Source organism: Dipodomys spectabilis, unplaced genomic scaffold, assembly GCF_019054845.1.
Source record: "Dipodomys spectabilis isolate Male_0828 unplaced genomic scaffold, ASM1905484v1 ptg000018l, whole genome shotgun sequence".
NCBI classification, from domain to species: domain Eukaryota; kingdom Metazoa; phylum Chordata; class Mammalia; order Rodentia; family Heteromyidae; genus Dipodomys; species Dipodomys spectabilis.
This window is the reverse complement of record NW_024870695.1, coordinates 5,439,355-5,464,156: the sequence shown is the minus strand read 5'-3', so window position 1 is coordinate 5,464,156 and position 24,802 is coordinate 5,439,355. Positions and strand designations below refer to the sequence as shown.

Below are 24,802 nucleotides of genomic sequence, written 5' to 3'. Positions count from 1 at the left end.
CCTGGGGGGGGGGGGAGGGCAGAACTGCCACCAGCACCTTGCAGTGTCTAGAGCTCCAGGGGTACCCCCCACACACACATTTACATAGCACTTAACACAGCTTTGGGGATCCATCACAAATATCCACTTCAAAAGCACAGATCTCATTGAAGGAGGGTTAGTGGGCTCCTTAGTGCTTGGGCTCAAATCCCAGGACCCCCAAATACCTCTAGGCTTCCCAGCCCCCAGCAGCACAGGGACCTTGTGTGTCTTATAGATCACCTGGTCTGACTCAAGAGGGACTGAGGGCCTGCTTCCCAGGGAGGCTACTAGTCATCACCCTCCTCAGGGTGCCCTGGGTTGAAAGGATCCCCATGCCCTCCCATCACCCTGCTCCTCAGCCCGTTCCCACCCCCTTCAGCATAGGCAGTACCTTTGTCCAGGACAGGCCCAAAGATGGCCAGGCTGTCATCAATGGTGGTGCAGTTCCAGCGGCGCCCTCGGAACTGGTGCTGGCACTCCTGGATGCCCAGCTTCACACCCTCAGCCACACTGGGCATGATCTCAATGTAGTTGCGGCAGAAGCGAAGTTGCTTGGGGACCAGGCCTGGGATGGAACCGCAGAGCAGGGGCTGTGAGCCCAGAGATGTGTACTGCTGGCCCAGGGCCAGGGACCTGCAGGCAGACAGAAGGAGATGGCACCAGGAGCGCCAAGCACAGAGCCCAGCACTTCTTCATGAGCAGGTGAGGAATGGGAGGGATGGTGGGTCTGATCCATGGCTCTGGGAAGCCTAAGTGGGTTACCTTTGACTTCCTGGGGAGCACAATGAACTCTGATGCCTCCTAACATGAACTCATTTAGCTTGCAAGGGAAGGGAACCTTCAGGGACAATTTGATGCAATGAAACGGACCTTGGACCACAAAGATGAAATTTGAGGCCCAAATCAAGTCCTTTCCAGGCTTTGAGCCCAGTAGGCTCTAGCCAGTCAACTTCCAAGAGAGACCAAGATTCAAACGCCATAGGGAGACTTTTGGCAATTCATACGAAGGAACTCAAACCTAAATGTATGATGGCAACAGAGGCTACTTTGACCTCAGCTTCCTTGGAGAAAAAGCAGAGAAGCACCAATCCCAGCAAGGAACTTGTACACCTGTGGGGGTATGTTCACCCATACACATGACACACACATGTTCATACATATAACACATGGCCGACACCACCGTGCAACTGTCCCCCAGTCCCTTTCCTCAAATGGTGCAAGCTTAAGTCAAGAGGTTTCCTGAGTCTCTCTAGGGAGTTCATGCTATCAGGTGCTTCTATGTGCAGAACTTTCTAGAATGCCACCTCTCCTCTCACCAGAGATTAGAGCTAGGCTTTAGCAACATTGCTATCCCATTTCATAGATGAGGAAAATGAGGCCAGGAAACAAGTAACCTGCCTGGATTTACAGGGCTGCAAATCACCCAAGTTGAATCACCATGTCCAGCCACCCTGCCAGCCGCCCACAGCCCTGCCATCACCAGTGGAGACCACTGGGAATGGCACCATCCAATAAACACAAGGCCCTGAGTTGCATCATCTCCCTTCCCTCCAAACCCTGCTTCCTTCCTACTGCCCAGTCTCATCACTTCTACACTCAGGGGTCAGGGCCCCAGCCCCAGCCCCAGCTCACATCTGCCATTTCTAAGCCACTGAGTTGAACACTTTCCTTCACTTCGCCATACCTCAGTTTCCTCATCAGGAATACACTGGTGAGAGGTGTGAAGAGTAGAACCTTGTGCCTGGCACATAGGAGGTCCTCAAGGAATGGTTATCACTTCCAATACCATGTGGTTAGGTAGGGCTGTCTCCAGCATTCTGTCCCTGCCTTGTCACCAAACTTCAGTCCCTGTTCTCACATCTCCACCTTGGTAGGAAAGAATTGTCAAAGCCTCTCCTTTGCAAAACCAGTAAGGATGTGCCAGCTAAAGTCCAGGTCTTTTTCCTGGAAGCTTTGTCCCAACAGACAGGCTTAATGAAGCCATCTGGGATCTGGCTGGCTGTGTGAGGTAACAGAAAGGCCAAGGGCACAAGGACATTGCCAGGATGTTCCCCTCAAAGGTTTCAGCTCCAATCTGGACATCCTGCCAGTCATCAACAAAGGCTCTGGGGCATGAGAACGAGGAGCTCAGTGTGGTGGGCTGGTGTTGGGGCTACTGAGGCTGTGGCTATGGCAGGCAGGATTTCCCCCCATACACCAGGTGTCCCTGACCTGAGCTCCTACCCACACAAACAGCCATATCTGACACAAATTTAACCCCCATCTCTTGTCCCCATTATTGAAGCTCCCCCTTTCCTGGGAGAGGCAGCACTGAAGTGTGACTGTCCCTGGGATTCGATTTTCTTCGACCCGGTTGTGTCACACCTCTGGGCACTTATTTGCACATGCTGCGCACCTCAGAGCCAGATTCCTGGGGTCCTTCTACCCTGAAGACTTCCACGAGTTCTAAGCTTGAAGTAGCTCCTCCCTCTGTGATTCTCTGCGTTGATTTACCTCAGCTTGTCAAAGTGCTCCACAGATTCTCTCCGTTACTGCCTGGCTGGATGTGCAAAGGCCCCACAGGTAGGAGTATGTGTTGTTCCCATGCTACACACACACACACACACACACACACACACACACACACACACACACACACCCCAGGACACTTAACCTTGGCCTTCCACAGGGCCAGGTGCATGGCAAGTACTTGCTTGTGCTCCAGGTAAGGCATAAAGAAACATTCTTCCAAAGAGCCAGTCCGATGCCCTGTGCTCCTCAGGCTTCAGGCCTCCGGAGGTTCCACCTCCACACAGGACAAGACTCCTTGGTTCCGCTGAGGAAGTTACTCTGATTAGGAGCTGAGCTGAAGCCAGGCTCCCAAGGGAGATAGGGGCCCACCTGGCACTGGCAGCTGTTGAGGGGGAGGCCAGAAGGTCCTGCCAGGCCTTCCCAGCTGACCAGAGGCTAATTATACTCTGTTCCTGCTCCTGCTTTGCCCTGCCCAAGTCCCTGCCATCTTCTCCTTGGGGAACAGTTCATCCTCAACCCCAATGGCCCACCACCTCTCTAGACCCAAGATAGACCCAGGCAGTCAGGTGCTAGAAAACCACAGGCTGCTCAAGAGTCCTTCAAAGAGGCTGGACTGAAAACACTACTAAAGCTCTAGCACTCCACTCTTCCCAGTTCGTAGTCCCTATTCCTGACACCACCAGTGGCCAGAGCCCAGGGTAGAGCAACACACACACTTACTTATCTATTTATATTGCAGTTCTGGGATTGAACCCAAGGTTTTGTTGTGGTTTTTTTTTCTTTCTTTCTTTTTTTGTTCGTCATGGGGCTTGAACTCTGGGCCTGGGCGCTGTCCCTGGGCTCTTCAGCTCAAGGCTAGCACTCTACCACTTAAGCCACAGCGCCACTTCCAGCTTTTTCTGTTTATGTGGTGCTGAGGAATCAAACCCAGGGCCTCATGTATGCAAGGCAAGCACTCTACCACTGAGCCACCTTCCCAGGCCCTGTACCCAAGTTTTTGCACCTCTTAGAGCTGCACCTCTAAGTCCTTGGTTTTTGAGACAACCTAGGCTGTCCAGGCTGCCCTCCAACTTTAAATCCTCTTTTCTCAGTCTTCAGAGGGCTGGGATTATAGTCATACACCACCACACCAGGAAAGTCTAGATTCTGAATTAATTTTCCCAATTGACATTGAGTGACCCACACCTGCCTAGTTGATCCACTCCAAACCCCTGCAGTTGTAGGCTAGGGACCCATAGCAAGTCCCCACTCAGGGTAGCTAGCCATGTGTGGCAGGGATTCTGCCATATCATACGGCACCCAACCAACCACGGGCCAGGCACCCACACCCGGGGTGTTTTTGCTTTATGTTTTTAGCTTAGGACCTCCTAATATGGATCTTAGAAGCTGGAGGGGACTCACAAGTATTGTTTGTTAGATTTTTTTTTGAGTGCTGGTATTGTGTGTTTGTTTGTTTGTTTTGTTTTGTGCCAGTTCTGGGGCTTGAACCTAGGTGGTGTCCCTGAGTTTTTCTGCTCAAGGCTAGTTTGCTAGCACTTGAGCTACAGCTTCTCTTCCTGCTTTTTTGGTGATTAATTGGAAATAAGAACCTTATGGGCTTTACTGCCCAACTAGCTTTGAGCCACAATTCTCAGATCTCAGCCTCCTTTGCTGATTATAGGCGTGAGCCACTAGCACCCAGCTTCTTAGGTATATTTTCCAAATGCCCTCATATATAATCTCCTTTCTGTCCCTCAATAAAAAACTGATTTAAAAAAAGAAGAGGACCCATTCTTCAAAAGATTAAAGACAGGGATGGCTCTTTGGTTCAAGCAGAACTCCTATCTAGCAAGAATGAAGCCCTGAGTTCAAACTCCAATACCATAAAACAAACAACAAAAGAAAAAACCAACTCTTAAACCCAGAATTAGCACAGGATCCAGGATAAACTTGCTCATGGTAGCACTACTCACTGTCATCAAAGCTAGAAACATCCCACCTTCATCAATAACAGATGCATATAATGGAATGGTCAACAACAATGAAAAGAAAACTAAATTCTAACACTTTACAATATGGATAAGCCTTGAAAACATTATGCTACGTGGAATAAGCTAGACATTGAAGTAAAAATATCATATGGTTCTATTAATGTGAAATATCTAGAACAGGCAAATGCATAGAGACAGAAATAGAGTTGAGGTGAGTAGGGGTTGTGGAGAGGGGAAGGATTTACAGTTTTTGTTTCAGGAAATAAATAATGGTCACGATTGCATGATGTTGGAGTATACGTATTACCACTGAACTGCATGCTTTAAAACGGTTAGAATGAACTAGGCATGGTGGTGCACATCTGTAATTCTAGCTACCTGGGACTCAGAGACCGGAGGATCATGAGTTGGAAGCTAGTTAGCAAAAAATTTAAGACTGGGGGTGTGACTCAACAAATAGAACATCTGCGTGGCATGCTTAGACCCTGGGTTCAATTCCCAGTGCTAGAAAAACAGAAAGGTTGAAATGGCAAAAGGTGGAGGCGGGCAGAGCTAATATACTTGGATCCCCAACACTTGAGTTTCTCCTCAGCTCCCCCTGAGCTGGTCTGATCCAGCCCCTTTCTTCTCTGTATAGGAAGCTGGAAGCCTAAGCAGGGTTTGATCATTTTCCTAGTGACATAGGTGGCTGGAAGAGGGGCAGATGTCCCCCTTCTCTGACTCCTCACTGAGCGCTAGCCTGGGGAGGGTGCTGGGGAGGGCAATGAAGGTAGGTTCTCAGAAACTTCTGTTGGTCTGGACACAGAATGGATCTAAGAAGAACCCAGGGATGCAGGCTAGCAAAAGGCTCTGAGCTCCCCTTTTCTTTCTCTGGTCTGGGCTGAGTTTATGGCTAAGCCTTTCCAAGTGATGCTTTTGCTGGGGATCACGTGCTCCTTGTCTTCCTCATGAAAGAGGCCTAGCCATTCCTGCCAGTCCTAAAGAATGGATGCTGTAAGTTTCTCATCCAAGCAAGGACCTAATATCTCTTAAAACAATAAGTGTGGGTGCTGGGAGGGAGGCAGAGCCCCATTTTCATGGCCATTGGTTTTTCTCCTTGCAATGACCTTGCTGCCTGCATAAACCCCACAGGAGCCTCCTAGCATGAGGCGCTTCACTTGCTGGCTTCTGGGCAGCAGTAGACAGAGGCCTAATCTGTCTCCTGGTCCAGAGAATTGGCCCCCTGGCCTGGGTAGTAAAGAAACTTCCACGCATTATCCTGCCCACGTAATTGTAACTCCTCTGTACAGTATGTTCACAAATAAAATTAAATTAAATTAAAAAAAAAAAAAAGAAACTTCCAGGAAGGGAAGTAAAAGCTTGACAAATGAGCAAGAAGTAAAGAGTCAAGCCACCACTTTTCCACTGAGATTAACAGGCCACTGATGGCTGGCAGATATCATGAAGAGAACCCCCTTAGGTTCTGGGGTACACATGCCCTATAGGCTGGGAAGGGACTGGGCCTGTTGGGCCTGGAGGCAGCCTGACTCCTGGAACTTCCAGGGAGCCACTCCTAACATGGGTGACCACTTAATCACTGGGGCCACTTGATCTGAGGCTTTGGAAGGAAGCTTGTGACAAAGGACAAGGAGGGACCTTACTCAATGACAAGTTGCCACCTTTCTTCCCTGAGCACAAGCCTCTGCCTTCCCGAACATGGTGGTGTGGAGCACAGGGCAGGGGACTGCTTCCCAGTGTGGTCTAAAGGCCTGCAGAGGCCCACTAGACACCCCATAGGCACCTCTCAAAGAAGTGGGAGACACCTTAGCGGGGAGGTGAAAGTCTACTTGTAAACACAGTCATTCACTGCCTGTTCCCTCCCCACACTTACTGAGTGACGACTAGGAATCTGGCTGAATGCCAGGTGCTGGGAACGAAGAGATGAATGAAGCCACACCTGAGGGGCACCCAGAGACCAGGAGGCAGCTGTCAACAGTGGCCTAACAAGCCTGTTTGGAGCACCTGTCAGGTTGGGGCACCATATGTGCATAGGCCATGGTCTGAGGTCACTGTGCACAGAGGTAACTGCCCAAGGGAGCGTGTGTGACAGTCAGCCCATCTCTGTGAGCGGGGTGAGCAATGCAGGAGCAGCCGTGGAACAAGTGGAGGTGGTTGGGGATCTCCCTAAGTACCCCTGACAGGGAAATACCCTTGGACTAGGAGGGAACAGCTGGTCTATTATAGCTGGAGTCCTAAACCTTACCAAAGAGCAGAGAAGGGACATGAAAGGGGCCCAGCTTTATTCTGGTCACCTGACAGCCCTTGAAGCTTCCCGATGCTGGACTTTGGACTATTGATCAGTTAGTCATCTGTAAAACAGGACAAGAGGTAGGCGCTGGGGATCAAAGGCAAGAAAACAGCTGGGAGACTGTGTGACACTTGATGTCAAAGATAGTTTTCAAACCTGGTAGCAAATTGGAACCACCAGAGGCCCCAATGCCACTGCTGGGGTTGAGTTGATTAGCCAGCTTGGCCTAGACCCTCCTGGCTAGGTTAATGGGTGTGTAGATTTTACAAACATAGCAGAAGCCAGGTGCTCGTGGCTCATTTCTGTAATCCTAGCTACTCAGGAGGTTGAGATCTGAGGATTGTGGTTCAAAGCCAGCCCAGGCAGGAAAGTCCTTGAGGCTTTTATCTCCACTTAAGCATCAAAAAAGCCAGAAGCAGAGCTATGGCTCAGGTGGTAGAGCATGTCGACCAGTAAAGCTCAGGAACAACGTCTAGGCCCAAATTTCAAGCCCAAGGATGTGTACGTGCTCACACACACATGCGTGCATGCAAGAAGCTGTGGCTAACTGTTAGAGCTGAGGAAGGAAAGTATAAGGATGTGTTTGAGCCAGGACAACCAGGAAGTTTGTTCCAAAACTTGGAACAAATGGAGCAAAGCATCTTGGGAACAAAGATGAAGGAAAGTTTGTGGGCTGTTGATGCCTGCAGATACCATGGGCAGACAGAGGGCAGGTACAGTGCCAGAGGCGAGAGGAAGAAAAAGCAGGTGGCTAAGACATGTAGATTTAGAGATCTTAGTTCAGAAGGCAGGGCTGAAGAACACTTTAAGCCTGATCTTCCTTGAGGGGGACCTGAGGAAGGCTAAGCCAGCTGCAAGCCATGGAGAGAAGGGTCCCAGGATGGGAGCTGAGCGGCTGGCTCAGCCTCTCACACCAGCGGTCAGTCTAGAAGCTTAAGCCAAGAAGTAAAGAGAGAGAGAGCCAAGAGGGGTGATGATGCCTGCCTGTAATCGCAACACTCAGGAGGGCAGGGGCAGGAAGATGAGTTCAAGGCCAGCCTGGGCTACATAGATCTATAAAGTAATAAGATAAGATAAAGTAGGTGAAGAGCTCTTTCAAAAGCTTTCATCGTAGGCAAATTGGCCATGTCGGCTTCTGTTCCTGCTCCTCATGGAGGCACACCCCACTTCCTCTCTCCACTGCTTGCTTGTTCCTCTCCCTCTTTGCAATCAGTCTCTAGTTGAGAGCCCTGGTCCACCCTAAACCACTTCAGTCCTGTCCTCAGCTGGGTCCTTGAGGGACTGTCCCCTCTCTGTCCACCTGGGATCCATTTTCCCCCTTCACCTCTTTCACCTAGCCAGAGCTGCCCAAAGCAGCAGTTCCCTCTGGCTTAGGGACCAGGTTCTAGGTCTGCCTCTGAAGCTGTCTCAGTGGAACTCTAGGCCTTCAGGTCTCAGCCAGTTCTTGTTGTGTCACCAAGATCACTGTGAGCAAGGCAGGAGGGAAAAGGTGGCGGAGGCCTCCAGGAGAATCTGGGGAGAATAACCCAGGCTGCAGGCTATACCAGCAGTGGAAAACCCACGTGCACAGGAAAAGAAAGCCCCAGAATAAAGCCATTCCTAGCCAGGTGCTGATGGCTTATGCCTGTAATCCTAACTATTCAAGAGGCTGAGATCTGAGGATCACAGTTCAGGCAGGAAAGTTCATAAGACTCTTATCTCCACTACCAGAAAATTGGAAATGGAGCTGTAGTTCAAAGTAGTAGAGCACAAAAGCTCAGGGACAGTGCCGGAACCCTGAGTTCAAGGCCCATGACCAACAACAACAAAAGTTATTCCTTCTTATGAGAGCAGCCCTCAAATCCCACAACTCCCCCCTCCCTCCTCCTTCCTCTCCTTCCCTAAGTATTTAGGCTCTCTGTTCCTGACCAAGCCATCCTTCTGCAGTTTGTGAATGACTGGTAACTCCCTTCTGCCCACTCCTACCCCACCCAACTTCTAGAAATTCCCTTTCAAGGCTAAATGAGGCCCTCAAAGGAGAGGGTACACCTGCCACAGATCCTGGGAGCCCAAAACAGCCCCATATCTGGCTGCGTGGGAGTCAGAAAAGCTGTGGGCAGAGGTATAGGAAGCCATCAGGGTCAGCCAAAGCCCGAGCCCCCATCAAGGGGAGGGGGGAGTGCAGCTCTGCCTCCATCCAAAGAGCCCCAGTAGGCTCTCTGGGGGGCAAAGGGAGGGCTGGGTGGGAGGGCAGAGCCTGGTCAGGAATGTTCCAGCTTCTGCTATCCCGGTGGCTCTTGGCCTGCCCTGAGGCCCACTGATCTGATAAAATGTGACAAGACAGCCTGAAAAATGTTGAAACTTGTGAAACGTTAAAACCTGTTTTTTGTTGTGTTGTGAGCATAAGCCTCCCTGCGCCCTTCCCCCCCCCCCCCCCCATCACAGAAAGGCGGAGTTGATCAGGATGGAGAAAGGAGGAGGCAGGAGACAGGAGGACTGTCCCCTTTGGCCAAATTGAGGGACCAGTGGGGAGCAGGCCTAGGGAGGAGAAAAGAGAGTGGGAAATAGAGGGAAGGAAGGGGTTCCAGAGAAGTCAAAGGAAAGAAGAAAGACTGTGAGAAGAGGGGTGTGGGCAGCCCTGGCCTCCTCTTCCAGGGCCCCTTAGGTTTGGGTATCCTCAGAAAATACTGTGTGTGTGTGTGTGTGTGTGTGTGTGTGTGTGTGCGTGCGCCAGTACTGGGTCAGTCTTGAACTTAGGGCCTGGGCTCTTGCTTAACTTTTTTTGTTTTCCTCAGAGCTGGTGCTATACCACTTGAACCACACCTCCATTTTGGGCTTTTGGCTGATTACTTGGGAGATAAGAGTCTCTTTGAGGCTCAATGATAGGGTGCTTGCCTTGCATGCAGGAGGCCCTGGGTTCGATTCCTCAGCACCACATAAACAGAAAAGGCCAGAAGTGGCACTGTGGCTCTAGTGGTAGAGCACTAGCCTTGAGCTGAAGAGCCCAGGGACAGCGCCCAGGCCCAGAGTTCAGGTCCCACGACCGACCAAAAAAATAGAGTCGCTCAGACTATCTTGGAACTGTGATTTTCTGATCTCAGCATCCTGAGTAGCTAGGATTGTAGGCTCCCAGCTAGAAGGTACTTTGACCTTCAAAAAGATTTGCCCAGAAAGACTCAGCGGGGTTAGGGGTGGGGTGCAGGAAAAAGCTTGAGTGCAGTAAGTCCAGAGAGAGTTGGAGGGCAGATCCTGCACCTCAGACCTGTTCAAGGTCTCCTTGAAAAGTGCCAGGACCACAACCTGACAGGTATTTGCAGAGGCAACAGCTCCCCAAGATGTGGGCCGAAAGCTGGCCGCCATTTCTCTAAGCAGTTCACCTCCTACTCAGCAGATGAAATAAGCTGCTGTGCTTGGCCTCTGCCCTCAGACACGCACAGTTATGCTCTGTCTTATGGAAGAGGCAATCCAGGGTGTCAAAGACCTGCTTGGGATCACAACATCTGTTCCCTACAGTCTCTATGACACTCTTAGCTCCCTTCAAATGGGTCCAGTCCTGGTGGAGACATTCTGAGCATTGAGGAACTGAAAGCATCCAGTCTCTTTTGGGTGCTCAGAAGGCAGATGCATAATAAAGGCCTATAGAATAGAAGCTTCTACCTTGCTGGCCTCTGGCTAGTTGGAGGACATAGGAATGCCCTGAAAAGACACCAGAAGCCTTCTGTAAACAGCCACATATGCCCAGTGTCAGGTCATAAAACACCAATGCTTGATGGGGCCTTAGACTTTAGCTAGGTTGATTTCTGGTGGAAACTGAGGCCCAGAGAAGTTCTATGACTTGCTGAGTGTCCCTCATTGGGCTAAAGGTAGTGCAGGGAGTAGAGCTTAGGTCTTGTGACTCCTTTGTACCAGCCAGCACTCTGGCTCTCCTGTAACACAGAGATCTTTGTGGAAGCCTCCCAGAAGGCTGGGACTCTATTTAGTGCCTGTGTGTTTCTGGTCTTGTTTGTATAAGACATGGTCTCTCCCCAGAGCAGGAGAGACATTCTTGAAGTGACCACTGTCTGTAGGAACTTTGAGAAGTCCTATCTGGGGTATGAGCCTTGAGGAATGGGAGTGTGATCAGAGGAGGACTGAAAAAGGAACTTCAGTTAGCCCTGGCTTTGGGGACCAGTCTGCACATCCTCTCCACTCTCTGGACTTGCTCATTGGCTCTTCGCCCCCCCCCCCCCCACCAAGCTAACCAATCAGAATTTTAATTTAAACTTTTCCTAAAACCATCCTTAATTCACCTGAACCTTATGCCACTCCTTACCTAAGACAAGTATTTGATCTCTTGTTTTACAAACAGCAAAACGAGAGCCTTATCATCAGGTTGCTTGTTCTGGGGAGCCAAGTCAGGAATTGGCCGTGTCTCCATCCCATTCTCCCCTTCAAGTTCAGTCCACAAAAGACACCACAGCCGGCCAAGCTGCCTTTTCTCACTGGATTCCTGTTTATCCCCTCAACATCTCTTGATGTCTCCAGTTTAAACTGTCCTCCATGGTCAGTTTCCTCCAGTCTTTATATACACTCTAGAAGAGCTGAAGTGAATTATCCAGGCATTCTGTTTCTCTAGGAAGGCTTAGACTTTGAAGAGGAGAAATTCTTTCACTCATTTGTAGCTACTGAGCCAAACACCTAGTTCACTAGTGGGCACAATACACAGATGAAGCCCTCCCCCTGCTTATCCAGCCATTCTTCACCTTTCCCAGAACCTGCAGGCTGAAGCCAGGACGAGCTGAGAGCAGATATGCTGTGCTGATTCGCTGAGCCTTTTACACAGCTGCAGGCAAGCCCCATCTTCTGCAAAACCTTCCATCAGCAGGGAACAACTGCCTGGTGGAGAGCTGACTCTCCTGCACTCTCCAGGGCTCCTACGCCCCAGGAGCCATCATCCTGATTTCTTATTCTATCAGCATTCCTACTGGGCCACTGGTAGCTCAGAGTTAGAGGGGAGGGGCACTTGTCTCCAAGAGCATCCTGAGAGCCGAGGCAGGGGCCTGGATGCCTCCTTCTCTGCCTTATATCCAGCTAGCAGTGACCATCAGAGCTGGAACATTGAGAAGCTTGTCTCTCTCCCCCATCCTTCCTACTCCCTTTTGCCCTACCCTTTGAAGGACCAAGGATACTCATTGCCTGGCTGGCTGCTAGGGCCAGAAGTGAGCAGTGTGCTATAGCAATCAAACCACTTTAGGTAGCTTTGCAGAATCCAGACACCTGGGCTCCAACACAGACCTGCTGGACCAGACCATCTGGGGAGGAGTCCAAGAAATTGGCTCATTAAAAGAACTCCCCCAGAAGGGTGACAGTAGAATGGGAGATGAAGCAATAGGAGGTACCCAACCTCCCCTATAAAGTGCACTGACCAAAGAGGTTTCATCTGAAGCTAGCATGCTTTAAGAGGTACCCTTGAGCTGGGGGTGTGGTTCACACCCAGGTAGAGCACCTGGCTAGCAAGCACAAGGCCCCAAGTTCAAACTGCTTTGTATCATAAACCTACCAACAAAACCCAAAAACCGAAGCCTAACTTGCTTAGAGGTCACCTTCTACCCTCAGGAAACATGACTAGAGGAACAAGCCAAAGGGCACTGTGGTGAAGCAACTGACCTGAGAACCTAGGACAGTACAAAAGATTACAGACCTGAACTCTTCAAAGAGCCAGTGTCATTTTTTTTTTTAAGTGTGTTGGGCCCAGGGAAAGATAGTTTAGATTAAAATGAACTTAAGGCCAGTCCTGGTGGCGCATGTCTGTAATTCCAGCTATTCAAAAGGCAGAAGTAGGAGGATCATAGTTTCAGGCCAGTCTGGGCAAAAGCATAAGACCTTATCTCAAAAACAAGCTAAATGCAAAAGGACTGGAAGGCATGGCTAACGTGGTAGAGTTCTGGGAAATAGAAGAAGAAGGAGAAGAAAGAAGGACAACAACTTAAGTGGCACAACAATCCAGTGATTAGAGCCTGCTTTGAAAATGCTAGCCATAAGACATTGGAGACAATTGGGGAAATCTGAGACATTATGAATTGTTAATGATTTTCTTAAGGGTGGTTGTGGTCAGAGGTCAACCTCACTTAGTGTGTGTGATAACTATATTAAGTTCAGCAAAAACAAACTCGAGTGTGTGTGTGTGTGTAATACCCAGGCTTGAACTCAGGGTCTTGCACTCTCACTTGGCTTTCCTGCTCATGGCTGGTGCTCTACCACTTGAGTCATGGCTCCAGGCCAGCATTTTGGTGGCTAATTCGAGATAGCCTTTTGGACTTCTAGAGCTGGCTTAGAGCTGCGATCCTCAGATCTCAGCCTCCTGAATAGCTGGGGTTACAGGGAGGCCTCCCCACCCAAGGGGAAGGGGCCTTTTTCTACCATCCTGATTCACTTTCTTCCCGCTGGAACTCAAGACAGGACCCAGACGCAGGCCATCCTCGGCCCCCAGAGCAGTGTTCACCATAGACTTTCAACGACAACAGACTCCGGCCAAGGAGTAGGGAATTTTGGGTAGAACCCGCGCAGGGCTGGAACTCGGGGGTCTTGGCTGCAGCGGGACTGGGGGTGCAGCGGGGTGGGGTGGGGGCGCAGAGCTGCAGGGGCGGGGCGCGGCGCCACACCCGGCGGGCGTGGGGGAGGGGGGAAGGCCTGGTCCCCGCACCGCCTTTCAAGGTGAGCATCTCCCCCCCCCCATCCCCAGGAGTCTTCCTCACGCCCCCTCCCCCCAGGACGCAGGGGAGGGCGCGCAGGGGAGGGCGCGCAGGGGAGGGCGCGCAGGGGAGGGCGCGCAGGGGAGGGCGCGCAGGGGAGGGCGCGCAGGGGAGGGCGCGCAGGGGAGGGCGCGCAGGGGAGGGCGCGCAGGGGAGGGCGCGCGCAGGTGAAGGCAGTCAGCCCGGCACCTGGACTTCCCCGCCCTCCCGGGAGGCTCCACGCAAGTTCAAAGCGCAGGCGGCTCCTCCCTCCCGGCCCGCTCCCCAGAGCGAGCCTCGACACCTTCCTTCCTTCCTTCGGCAGCACCTTCGGTCCTTTCTTGGGGGGTGGGGGGAGTGTCAAGGAGCCTTGTCACGGGGTGCCAAGCTTACCGGGATCGAATCCCGCCCCAGCAGACCACGCGGGACAGCGTGAGGGCTTCCCGCACGCAGGGGGGCGGCGGAGGGGCGGCAGGGGCGCCGTGGGTCCTGGCCCCTGGCTGCAGGGTGAATGGCCTCACCGTTCACCACACGGATGCCCGCCCCTCCCCACAGCCACAGAAGGGGTCCTGGGTGCCTGCTTGGCCTTCGTTTTTTGTTTTCATGTCGGTCTTGTGGTTTGAACTTAGGGCCTGAGCACTGTCCTTTAGCCTTTTCTCTCAAGGCTGACACTGCTCTGCCTCTTGAGCCACAGCTCCACTAATGACTTTTTGCTGGTTAATTGTAGATAGGATTTGGCAGGACTTTAGATCCTCAGAGCTCAGCCTCCTGAGAAGCTAGAATTACAGGGTGGGAGAGGAAGGGCTCCCTCCATCAGGAGCCAGGTTGAGGAGCAAAGGCAAGATGGAGGGGGAAGGGGAGGGGGAGGGGGAGCAGGGCTGGGTCTTTAGCTGGGTCTCTTCTGCCATCCCCAGCTGTTGCTCCGTTCTCAGTACCCAGGGTCTACCTGCCCTTCCCTTTCCAGCCCCTGACATTCTAGTCCTCTCTCTCCAGTCTCTTTCCTGGCTTCTCCACAATCTCCATCTTTACAACCATGGCAGCAAGTTGTCTTTGATCAACAGCACAGGAGTGAAAAGTGTTTGGACATGTCCCTCATCTCCATACACGTAGGCATTACATGTAGGTATAAATCACAGGCTGGCCTCCCTGCTCCTATTTTATGTGCATTGCTAAACGCACTCTAACATCCACTGGAAAAGGGAAAGATTTTTTTTTTTTAAAGTGCATTGCAAAAAAAGCCCTGTCCAAGACATTCCTCCCCTCCCTTCCCCTCCCCTTTCCTTCCCTTCCTTCCCTTTCCCCCCTTATTTTTTCCTCTTGCTTTCTCTGCCTAGTTTTCTGAGCCTCGCAGTGGGATGGATATGCTTGTGAGGACAGGAGATCTTTCAGAGTAGCCGAGTAGCAACAAACACTTGGAGTTCACAACCCGCCCGGTTCCACCTCTTTCAGGTTTTGCTCATAGCTGGAGATTGTCTTCCTCCTCTCCCTGTCCACTTGCCTCCTCTCCCAGGGCCCTTGGCTCACTGTGCTGTGTGACACCCATTAGGCGTGCACCCCCCAGCTAGGCACACAGGAAGCTTCTGTCTTTACTGTCTTGTTGGAATCATTCACATTTCAAAAGTGGGTAGTTTAGTTTGTAATATGTGGTTTTTTGTGTTTTTTTTTCTTTTACTGGGAGAAACAGGGTTCATTCAGAAATCTCATGGACACCTTTTTTTTATTTTTGGTCAGTCATGGAGCTTAAATTTAAGATCTGAGCATTGTCCTTGAGCAATTTTTGCTCAAGACTAGTGCTCTACCACTTTGAGCCACAGCACCACTTCCAGTTTTCTGGTGGTTAATTGGAGATGAGTCTCATGGACATTCCTGCCCAGGCCCAGCTGCCTGAGTAGCTAGGATAACAGGTGTGAGCCACCAATGCCTGGCACACACAATTAAAAAAAAATCTAGTGACTGATTTTTTAATGAGCTATGTCTGTTCAGCATCATAGATAAAATGTTGGAAGTGGAGGTATGCCTCAAGTGGTAGAGTCCCAGCCATGAGCAAAGAAACCAAGCAAGAGCATGAGGCCTTGAGGTCAAGCCTCGGTACTGGCACCCCCCCCCAAAAAAAAAAAAGTCGGATGTCAATGGAGACCAGCCAGCCTAGTTTCCCTGAAGAACCACTGTGGCCACAGACAGGGGGAGGCACCCACAATACAGGGGAGATGAGGTAATGGGGCCCCTTTATGGAGACACTGAGCTATAAATGAAATAAAGGGGAACGCTTTTATGGGTGTATACTCAGTAGTGAATAAGATAATAGGGGGTGTATTTATTTGGGTAGACAATAGTTAACAAGGCCGTGAGGAAATAATTTACTGAATTCTGCTGTAAGGGAATGAGAGAACCTATTTTCTAGGACACTCACAGTGGCTATTATTACTAGTAATGATGGTTAACATTTACTGGGCCCTGACTAGGTGCCAGGTACCATTGTAAAGCACTTTAATTTGCCACAGAACCCAGTGACGTTATTATCCCTATTTGACAGATGATGACATGGGTTAGAGAAGCTAGGTACCACATCTGGGCAGGGGCAGGGAGGGGTCACACAGCTGGGAGATGGAGGCCAGAGCTTGCCAATAAAGCAACAAGAAGGGGAGAGAGCCAGGTGCTGGTAGCTCATGCCTGTAATCCTAGCTACTCAGGAGGCTGAGATCCGAGGATCAAAGTTCCAATCCAGCCTGGGCAGGAAAGTCCATGAGACTCTTATCTCCAATCAGCCAGCAAAAGCCAGAAGTGGAGCTGTGGCTTGAATGATAGAGTGCCAGCCTTGAGCAAAAAAGCTCAGGGACAGTAGCCAGGCCCTGAGTTCAAGTCCTAGGACTGGTCCACCAAAAAAAAAGGGGAGGGGGGAAGTGGCACTGTAGCTCAAGTGGTAGAGCGCTCGCCTTGAGCTGAAGAGCTGAGGGACAGCGCCCAGGCCCAGAGTTCAAGCCCCCACGACCGACAAAAAAACAAAAAAAAAAAAAAAAGGGGGGGGGGGGGGGGAGGGGGTGGAGATTTGGGAGAACAAAATTGGCCCAGAGGATATCATCATTGAAGAGCTGAGATACCTGGGTCTACCTGCTGCTCAGTTTGCCTACTGTATAAACTGTCTATGTCGATGTCTTTATATCTCACTCAGGGCCAGACCCAAATCCAGGTTCCTCAGGGTGACAGGGACCCTTATTCCATGGCTGGATACTTGCAGCAGGATCCCTGACTTGAGGTAACCACAGAGAATTCCCATGAGATCTTCTCTAAGATGCCACACCCAGAAAATACTGACAGAATGTGAGCAGAGAGTTCCCAAGTACCAGTAGGGATGACCATGGGATCAAACCACAAAGTGCCTCCCTGAACTTCCCCATTAATCCTCTCCACAGTCCTGAGAGTGGATCTTCCCTCTGCTGCCTCTGCTCCACAAATGAGGAAACTGAGGCTCAGAAAGCAGGAAGTAGAGGCAGAGCTTGATTCTACCCCCGCCACTCCACAAACCAATCTGATGATAACCAGTCCATTCCAGAACACTGCACCTGTTCAGCACCCACTGTGTGCCATCTTTCTTAACCTGGAGGAGGGCAACAAGCTGGCCAGGCATGCAGAGACGGCAAGATGCAAGCGCAGACACAGCCAGTTTCCAAGCTGTCCCCAAGTGCTCCTAGGAGGCCAAGAAGAGAGGACACTGGGTAGCCTGGGAGCAAAGGATGTGTTGAGTAGATGTTTTGAAATTCCCCCTGAGGGAGAAGAAAGAGAAAGGAACAGGGACATAAGGCAAAACATCAAAGCACTGGGGATCCAGGAGGAAGTCCCACTGATGATTCCACAGGTAGAGCAGGAGCCATCTGAGGATCTGAGAGAAGGAACGTGTTGGACTGGTAAGACCCCAGGGGTCTTCAGACCCGGCTTGCACATTGTGTACAAAACGAAGGTTCCTAAGAAGCATTCTTCCAAGTCTCAGCTACAGAGCACATTGTACCACCATGGCCAGAGATAAAGATAAAAAAAACAACAACAAAAAGAAAAAACTCCATACCTTCTCAGATTCTCACATCAATAAAGCTTTTAACAGAGTAGCCAGTTTGAATTCCAGGGAATTGCTTCTTTTTCTAGGCCAGAAAGATCTCCCCCTCCCTCCCCCCCCACTTCCCTACATTCTCCATTTCATTTGGTTTTGGGAATATCTCTGCCTTTTGATACCTACCGAAAAGTCTCCCTAGTCATTTCCATTTCTCTGAATCAGCATTTCATGTCTCTGCTCCTTCTCTGAGATCAAGCCCCCATACTCATTTTTCTTGTGTGGCCAGATGGTGCTAGAATGGCCCCTGGCCAGTGTGGAGAGAAGAGTACAGGGCCACTGCAACATGTCAGCTTCCCTGTGAAGGGCTAAGAATGGAGGAGTCAGCCTACCGCGTCCAAAAAGGCCAGCTGGCATGAGAGCCAAGCACTTCTCACATGTGCACCTCCGAAGTCAATGATAACCTTAACTGCTGACCTTTAGGGTGGCCAAGGGCAACTTGCCTGGTAAAAGGTATCCCGTGGGCACATTTCTAAGCTCACACTGTATAAGGGGCCGTGGTCTATGACCACAAGCCCAACTCTGGGAACTCGGTGCCTGGGGTCTAGGTCCTGGCTTCAGCTAGGTCATATCAAAGTGAACCCTGCCTCAGAGTCTGGGTAGTTCAGGGTCTGCCCTGAGGTGCTAGCCACCTGCAGGCCTCTCACATAACTTGTTCTTGCTTGCTCATATGCTGGGTCTCCTCTCTCTCTCTCTCTCTCTCTCTGATGGTCACCAGTGATGCTCTGGGGTAAGCCATTGCACAGAGTGATTGAGAAAGAAGTTGAAAGCGGCCCAGCCTAGCTCCTGAGAAAAATAAAATTCCACAGATAAAACTATAAGGGGAAGGAGGCGGGGGAACCTTCTAGATTGTCTTTTTCAAGTAGGCAATAGTTGATACCAGAGGGATAAAGGATTCCTAGGCGAACTTCTTTGGAGAAACAGGTTAAACAAGGGTCACCCCACAGACCCCCACAATGAGCACACAGCACCAAGGGAACAAGTGGTGATTTCTGAATTTATATGAATCCAGAAGTTCTCAGTAGGATCACATAGGATGATGTGATAAGAAACACAAATAGTAAGGTTATTACCTGGCTTGAGGTATAGCGAAGATCTGGGAAGATAGAGACCTGCCAGATCTGAACTTTTGGATTTTGAAAACCCAAGGAAGATCAGGACCAAGAGGAGGAATGGGGAGAGATTGGCTAGCTGTTTGGAAAGCAGTTTGGTGCCAGTCTCTGAAGAACATTTATATGCCCAACACCCCATCCCCCCTCCTAGGCGGGTACCTGCACAGACACCTCAACTTCATGTGAATTGGGACATGCATGTCCATAGAGAGACAGAATAGACTGTTGAAGTATATTTCAACAAAGGACTACTATACAGCTAGGAAAATGAAGAAACTACAGTAAGACCCAACAGCAGTACAAAACTTAGAAACAATGCAGAGAGAGAAAAGCAAATAACAGAAGACTATATACGGGCTAATTCTGCTTTTTTTAAAAAAAAATTTTTTTTTTGGTCTGTCATGGAGCTTGAACTCAAGGCCTGGGGGCTGTCCATGAGCTCTTTTTGCTCAAGACTAGCTAGCACTCTACCACTTTTGAACTGCAGTTCCACTTCTGATTTTTGGAGCTAAGAGTCTCACAGACTTTTCTGCCCGGGCTGAATTGGAACCACATCCTCAGATCTCAGCTTCCTGAGTAGCTAGGATTAGTCATGAGCCACTAGCACCCTGCTGACTCTGCTTTTAAGGTGCTAAAAATAAGCAATATGGAAGATATCATGTGGACATTCTTATCTAGGGAAACTTTTTGTTGTTGTTGTTGCCGGTTGTGAGGCTTGAACTCTGGGCCTGGGCACTGTCCCTCAGCTCTTCAGCTCAAGGCAAGCGCTGTACCGCTTGAGCTACAGGGCCACTTCCGGTTTTCTAGTGGTTTATTGGAGATAAGAGTCTCCTGGACTTTCCTGCCCAGGCTGGCTTAGAACAGTGATCCTCAGATCTCAGCCTCCTGAGTAGCTAGGATTACAGGTGTAAGCCACCAGTGCCTGGCTTCCAGTACTACAATTTCAGTACTACAAAAATAAAAATAAAGCCGGGCGCCAGTGGCTCATGCCTATAATCCTAGCTACTCAGGAGGCTGAGATCTGAGGATTGTGGTTCAAAGCCAGGCCGAGCAGGAAAGTCTGTGAGACTCTTATCTCCAATTAACTACCAGAAAACTGGAAGTGGCGCTATAGTTCAAGTGGTAGAGTGCTTGCCTTGAGCTGAAGAGCTGAAGGACAGTGCCCAGGCCCAGAGCTCAAACCCCACCACTGACATTAAATAAATAAATAACTAAAGTAATGGAGTAAAAGTGCAAAATCCAGGATGTCTTACACATCTGGAGGGAGATGGGGAAGGGCAGGAGTCTATGGTGGGATGAAGATGTTCTGGTTCCTCAGGGAGGCCAGATTTTCACTTTATGGTTATCCTGTATGTATGTATGTATGGTGTGTTTACCCTTGTGTGTGTGTGTGTGTGTGTGTGTGTGTGAGTGAGAAGTATTACATAATAACAAATACTTTCTATCCATTTGCAGGAGAGCAGCTGGCATGCGTGCATGTTACATCTCAGCTACACTGTCAACACATTGAACACACTGTCCTTTTTTCTCTGACACTCCAGGTGGGAAGCTGGTCCCTCTCCCCTAAAGACTCAATATACACAGTGATTTAGGTCCCCCACCCCACCCCAGGAGCCCCAGCCCAATTTACTCATGATACTTAGCAGAGCTGACATGGCTGATGATGTCTCAACCATTATTAACTGGATCCATATTAAAACTGCACAGACCAGTCCTGCCTGGGAACCTCAGTTTAAAAAAAAAAAAATTCCTGAAGCCACTCCATCTGATTTCCCTTCCCTTCTCAGGAACCAGAGGCCTTTGTTAGTGCTTTGACTAGTGTCCCCTGGAGACACAGACTCCTACCCTATCCCCTATGCCCCTCTCCCACCCCATCTTCAGATAGGGCAATTATGGGGCTCTGATTTCACGATTTCCCAGAGTGGGACTCTTTCTGTTTGGAAGGGGTTTGGTTCTTCCTGCTCTAAAGAAGCTGGCCTAAAGCTGGGCACTGACAGCTCATGTATGTATTCCTAACTACTCGGGAGCTGAGATCTGAGGACTGCGGTTCAAAGCCAGCCCAGGCAGGAAAGTTCATTAGACTCTTCAATTAATTACCAGAAAACCAGATGTAGAGCTGTGGCTCAAAGTGAGAGAGCACTTGCCTTGAGCAAAAGTGCTCAGGGACAGAGTCTAGGCCCTGAGTTCAAGCCCTACAACCAAGCAAAATAAAAAAGAAATTTGTATCATCACGCCATCTTTATTGGAATGACTTTCACATTGTTCTCAATTAGTCACCTTCACTTCAGTCCCTGGGTAGCATTTTATCTCATCGTCAAAAACACCCTGGGGTTGCCAGTGTGTGTGTGTGTGTGTGTGTGTGTGTGTGTGTGTGTGTGTTTGTACTAGGGCTTTAACTCAGGACCTGGGTCCTGTTCCTTAGCTTTTTCTGCCTAAGGCTGGAACTCTGCTACTTTAGCCACAGTTCCACTTCTGGCTTTTTGGTGCTTAACTGGAGATGAGAGTCTTACAGACTTTTCCTACTAAGGCTGACTTTGAACTATGATCCTCAGATCACAGGCTCCTGAGTAGCAAGGATTATAGGCATGAACCACCAGTACTTGATGGCATTGCCATTTTAAATCCCCATTTTGCAAAGGAAGAAATTATTCCAGACCCACAAAGTGTCACATGCAAGATCTTTGTCATAGTTATTGTTGAGGCCTGTAAATCTTCCTCTCTTGGGAAAGCCATATCACCTCCCAGCACAGGCTAGAAGCTTAGGGTTGGGCCCACTGAGGGATCATGGGTTGAGGGAGATGCTGTCCCAGCTCTCAGGAAGCAGCTGAGCCAGAGCAGTCACTGACTGACTAATAGATAGCACTGATGGATGATAATGCTCCCACAACTGTGCTCCTGCACTCTTCAGAGTGCTCTGTGATCCTCCCTCAGGACATGAAGACACAAAGCAGAATCCAAGTCCCTGGGACTCTTCCCTCCCATTGGAAAGACAGGGCAAACAGCTACAAGAAGTAAGTAAAAGCCTAAGGAAAAAAAGCGGTGCCAAGTTGGGCTGCGCTATAGCTCAGCGGCAAAATGCTTGCCCTAGCAAGTGTAATGTCCTAGGTTCGATGTCCAGTACCAGAAAAGAAAAAGACAAAAAAAAAAAATATGTCAAATGTTAGTCTTTCTTGTTTGGGAGGTCACCAGCCGGCGACACTCAGCGGCACCCATTCACCCCAGACCCTGTCCTTGAACATCCACCCTGACAAAGCCTGGGTCCTGCCTGTGGGGAGCTCCAATCCAGTCAATGAAGCAGACTGAGAGACTCTGGGAAAGGCATAGCTGAGGTTGGAACCGAGGGAAGGCTTGCTTGGCAAGGAACAACAACACAAACACCACGACAAAATTAATGATAGCGAATGGGTGGATTACTCACTGTGTAGACGCCAGACCCTGTCTGTCTCCTGTGAGCTAGATCCTTTAATCCTCACCACAGTCCTTATGGTACCCGGTTTACAGAGCGGAAAAACTGAGGCTCAAAGAGGTGACATTCACCTAGCTCCAGCCAGAAGCTGAGCCCAGGACTGCTGTCCACCCCCACCCCCCCAGACTTCATGAAAGGAGGTCAGAGGAGGAAGCAAGGTGAAGTGGAAGGGAGGCAGGTGGAGAGTCAGGCAGGTACAAGATCCAGGTCAGCCAGAGGAGCAGTACGTCCGGCACAGTTGCCTCAGCTGTCCAAATGCCCTCCTGATCAGATTGACTAAAAAACAGCAAAACTGACCAAGCAAAAGAGAGATGGTTTGAGGCTAAGAATGGCAAGACAGGATCCAAGCATAACAACAACCAAAAAGAAAGAAAGGAAGAAAGAAAGAGAAAGAAAAGAAAAGTGAAGCAGGAGGCTGAGGTCTGAGGACCACAGTTGAAAGCCAGGATAAGGAAATCCATGAGACTCTTATTTCTAATGAACCAACAAAAAGCTGGAAGCTGAGCTGTGCCTGAAGTGATAGAGTGCCAATCTTGAGTGATAAAGCTAAGCAACAGCACCAAGGCCCTTAGTTCAGGTCCCAGTACTGGCGCACGCACGCACACACACACACACACACACACACACACACACACACAAATTAATTTAGTTTAACTTTAAAAAATTAGCAAGATCAAGCGTAAGCTGAAGGAAGCTGGCAATGCTGCTAGCAAGTCAGAACTCTTGTTTTGGGAGGAGAGTTAGTCAGGAAGGAGGAGAGAGGATGTAGCCAGATGGAGGGAGCAATTCCTCTCCCAGATTCTGGGCAGATAGATCCTGGGCAAACTCATTTTCCCATCCATCTTCCAGGCCTGGCTAGAATACATAGGCCTGAGCTGCAACTCCTAAATGAGAAATCCTTCACCAAGTTCTCAAGACCTTTATAAAGATTTTTCAGGCCAGCATGACCCCCCCCCCCAAAAAAAAATCAACATATTCTATTCTCTCCTTTTCCTTGACCTCAGCTCTTCTGTGTTGTAAACATACCTTTATATATGCTATACTGTAGTAAAAAGTTTCAAAATCATTCCATGTTTCTAGTGTGGCAAAATACCTTGATAAGGATAAGTTGTCTGCCTGCTAGAAAGTGGTGATGTGGGCAGAGACTGCCCCTGGCCTGCAGCCTGGTCAGCCCTGGGCAGACCTTCAAACTCCAGTTACAGCTTTTGCGAATAGCCTCCTTTGATAACTTCTCAAGGCCACCAGCAGCCTAGTGGGCCCGGATGGGATGAAGTCCAGGCATAAGCCTGTGGATCTCAGAAGTAGGTGGACGGACCTCTAAGCAAAAACCCTCAGCACACTGAGTACCTTGAGTAGGGCTAGGGTGAGTGTATGACCAGAGTTCTAATCCCTCAGGCTTTTAGCCTGTAGGGAAGGGCATAGGCACCAGACAACTGTTCAAGCCTTGTAAATCTAAGGGCTGGGGAGGGACCTGACTTGACAAACAAGACTGAGAAAGTTGGAGAGAGATTGGAAGAGGGAAGATAAGTAGTTCAGGGCGCACTGAGGCAGGGGAAGAACTGGAAAGGGCTGTCTCGGAGAAGGAAGACCCAGAGGGAGATGCATTTGGTTCTCAAGAACAAACACTCATGATTCAATGGGAGTATCTAAGCTTAAGTCAGAACAGACTTCAGTCAGAACTAAGAGGGAACTTCCTGACAGTCACAGTCATGAGGGTTAGTAAAGCCAGAGGGCCTGGCTGCCTTTGGGCAATGGGACTGCTATTTCTGGGCTCAGTTTGTTATCTGTAGAATGGGGTGAACAGGAGCATCTGCCTCCCGGGGCTGTGGGGAGTTGAGTAATTTGTTTACTCCAAGCACACACACACTGGGGAGGGGGAGGAGAGGGATGGAACCACTGCACATCATAAGCAATGAATTATTCCATGGATGTTAAATCCAGCCCTCCCTTCTGCATTTGCTCCCTAGCCTTTTGACTTGTGAGCTTCCATTTCCACAGCAAAAAAAAAAGCTGGGCTGGAGGCATGGTTCAAGTGCTAGAGGGCCAGGCAAGTAGTGATGCTGGTTTCATGAGCTGTTTTAGCTTCAAGACATGCCTAGGACTCTATCCTTGCAAGGTTCTGGAATCTCTCCCCCTGCTGAAGCTTTGGCGGAGGATCAGCTAGTCTGGGTTAGATCTTGCTGAAGGCAAGCAGTTGAGTGAATTGGTTTTCAGGGTGCTGTCCAGGGACAGAAACAGAAAAGAGGAGAAAAGCTTTGATAGGTGGATAGAGGCCAGCCTGACCCCTCATTGCTGCTCTTCTACTCTACCTGAAGTATCTCACCACAGATGGGGTACAGCATGGCTCAGGCCCTGCCAGGGTCCCGAGGAGGACTTTGCTAATGGGAGGGACTTAAGCTAATGGGAGGGAAGTTCGGGAACCATCATGTAAGATGTTTCCGGCTCCCTCTGTTCTCTCCTCCCCCACTCTCCCCTCCAGTCTTGCAGGACAGTTCTCAAGATGGCTGCTGGATGCTCAGCTACAGGAGGGTGGGCCTAACTGACTCAAGGGGAGATGGGAGGAGCCAGATGTGACCCAAGGCAAGAGAAGAGAAGATTCCCAAAAAGAGGGTTAGGTGCAAACGTCAGATTTAGAGTGAAGTAG

The 24,802-nt window shown here is 49.9% G+C and overlaps 1 protein-coding gene across 1 annotated transcript in view; it reads right to left on the bottom strand.

Annotated features, from left to right (window-relative positions):
- Positions 1 to 24,802, bottom strand: part of Wnt3 (Wnt family member 3) — a 39,232-nt gene that overhangs the window by 4,944 nt on the left and 9,486 nt on the right. The window contains exon 2 of the mRNA XM_042674069.1: positions 413 to 654. Coding sequence (XP_042530003.1) covers positions 413 to 654 — 242 coding nt within the window. The remainder of the gene's footprint in view (positions 1 to 412; positions 655 to 24,802) is intronic.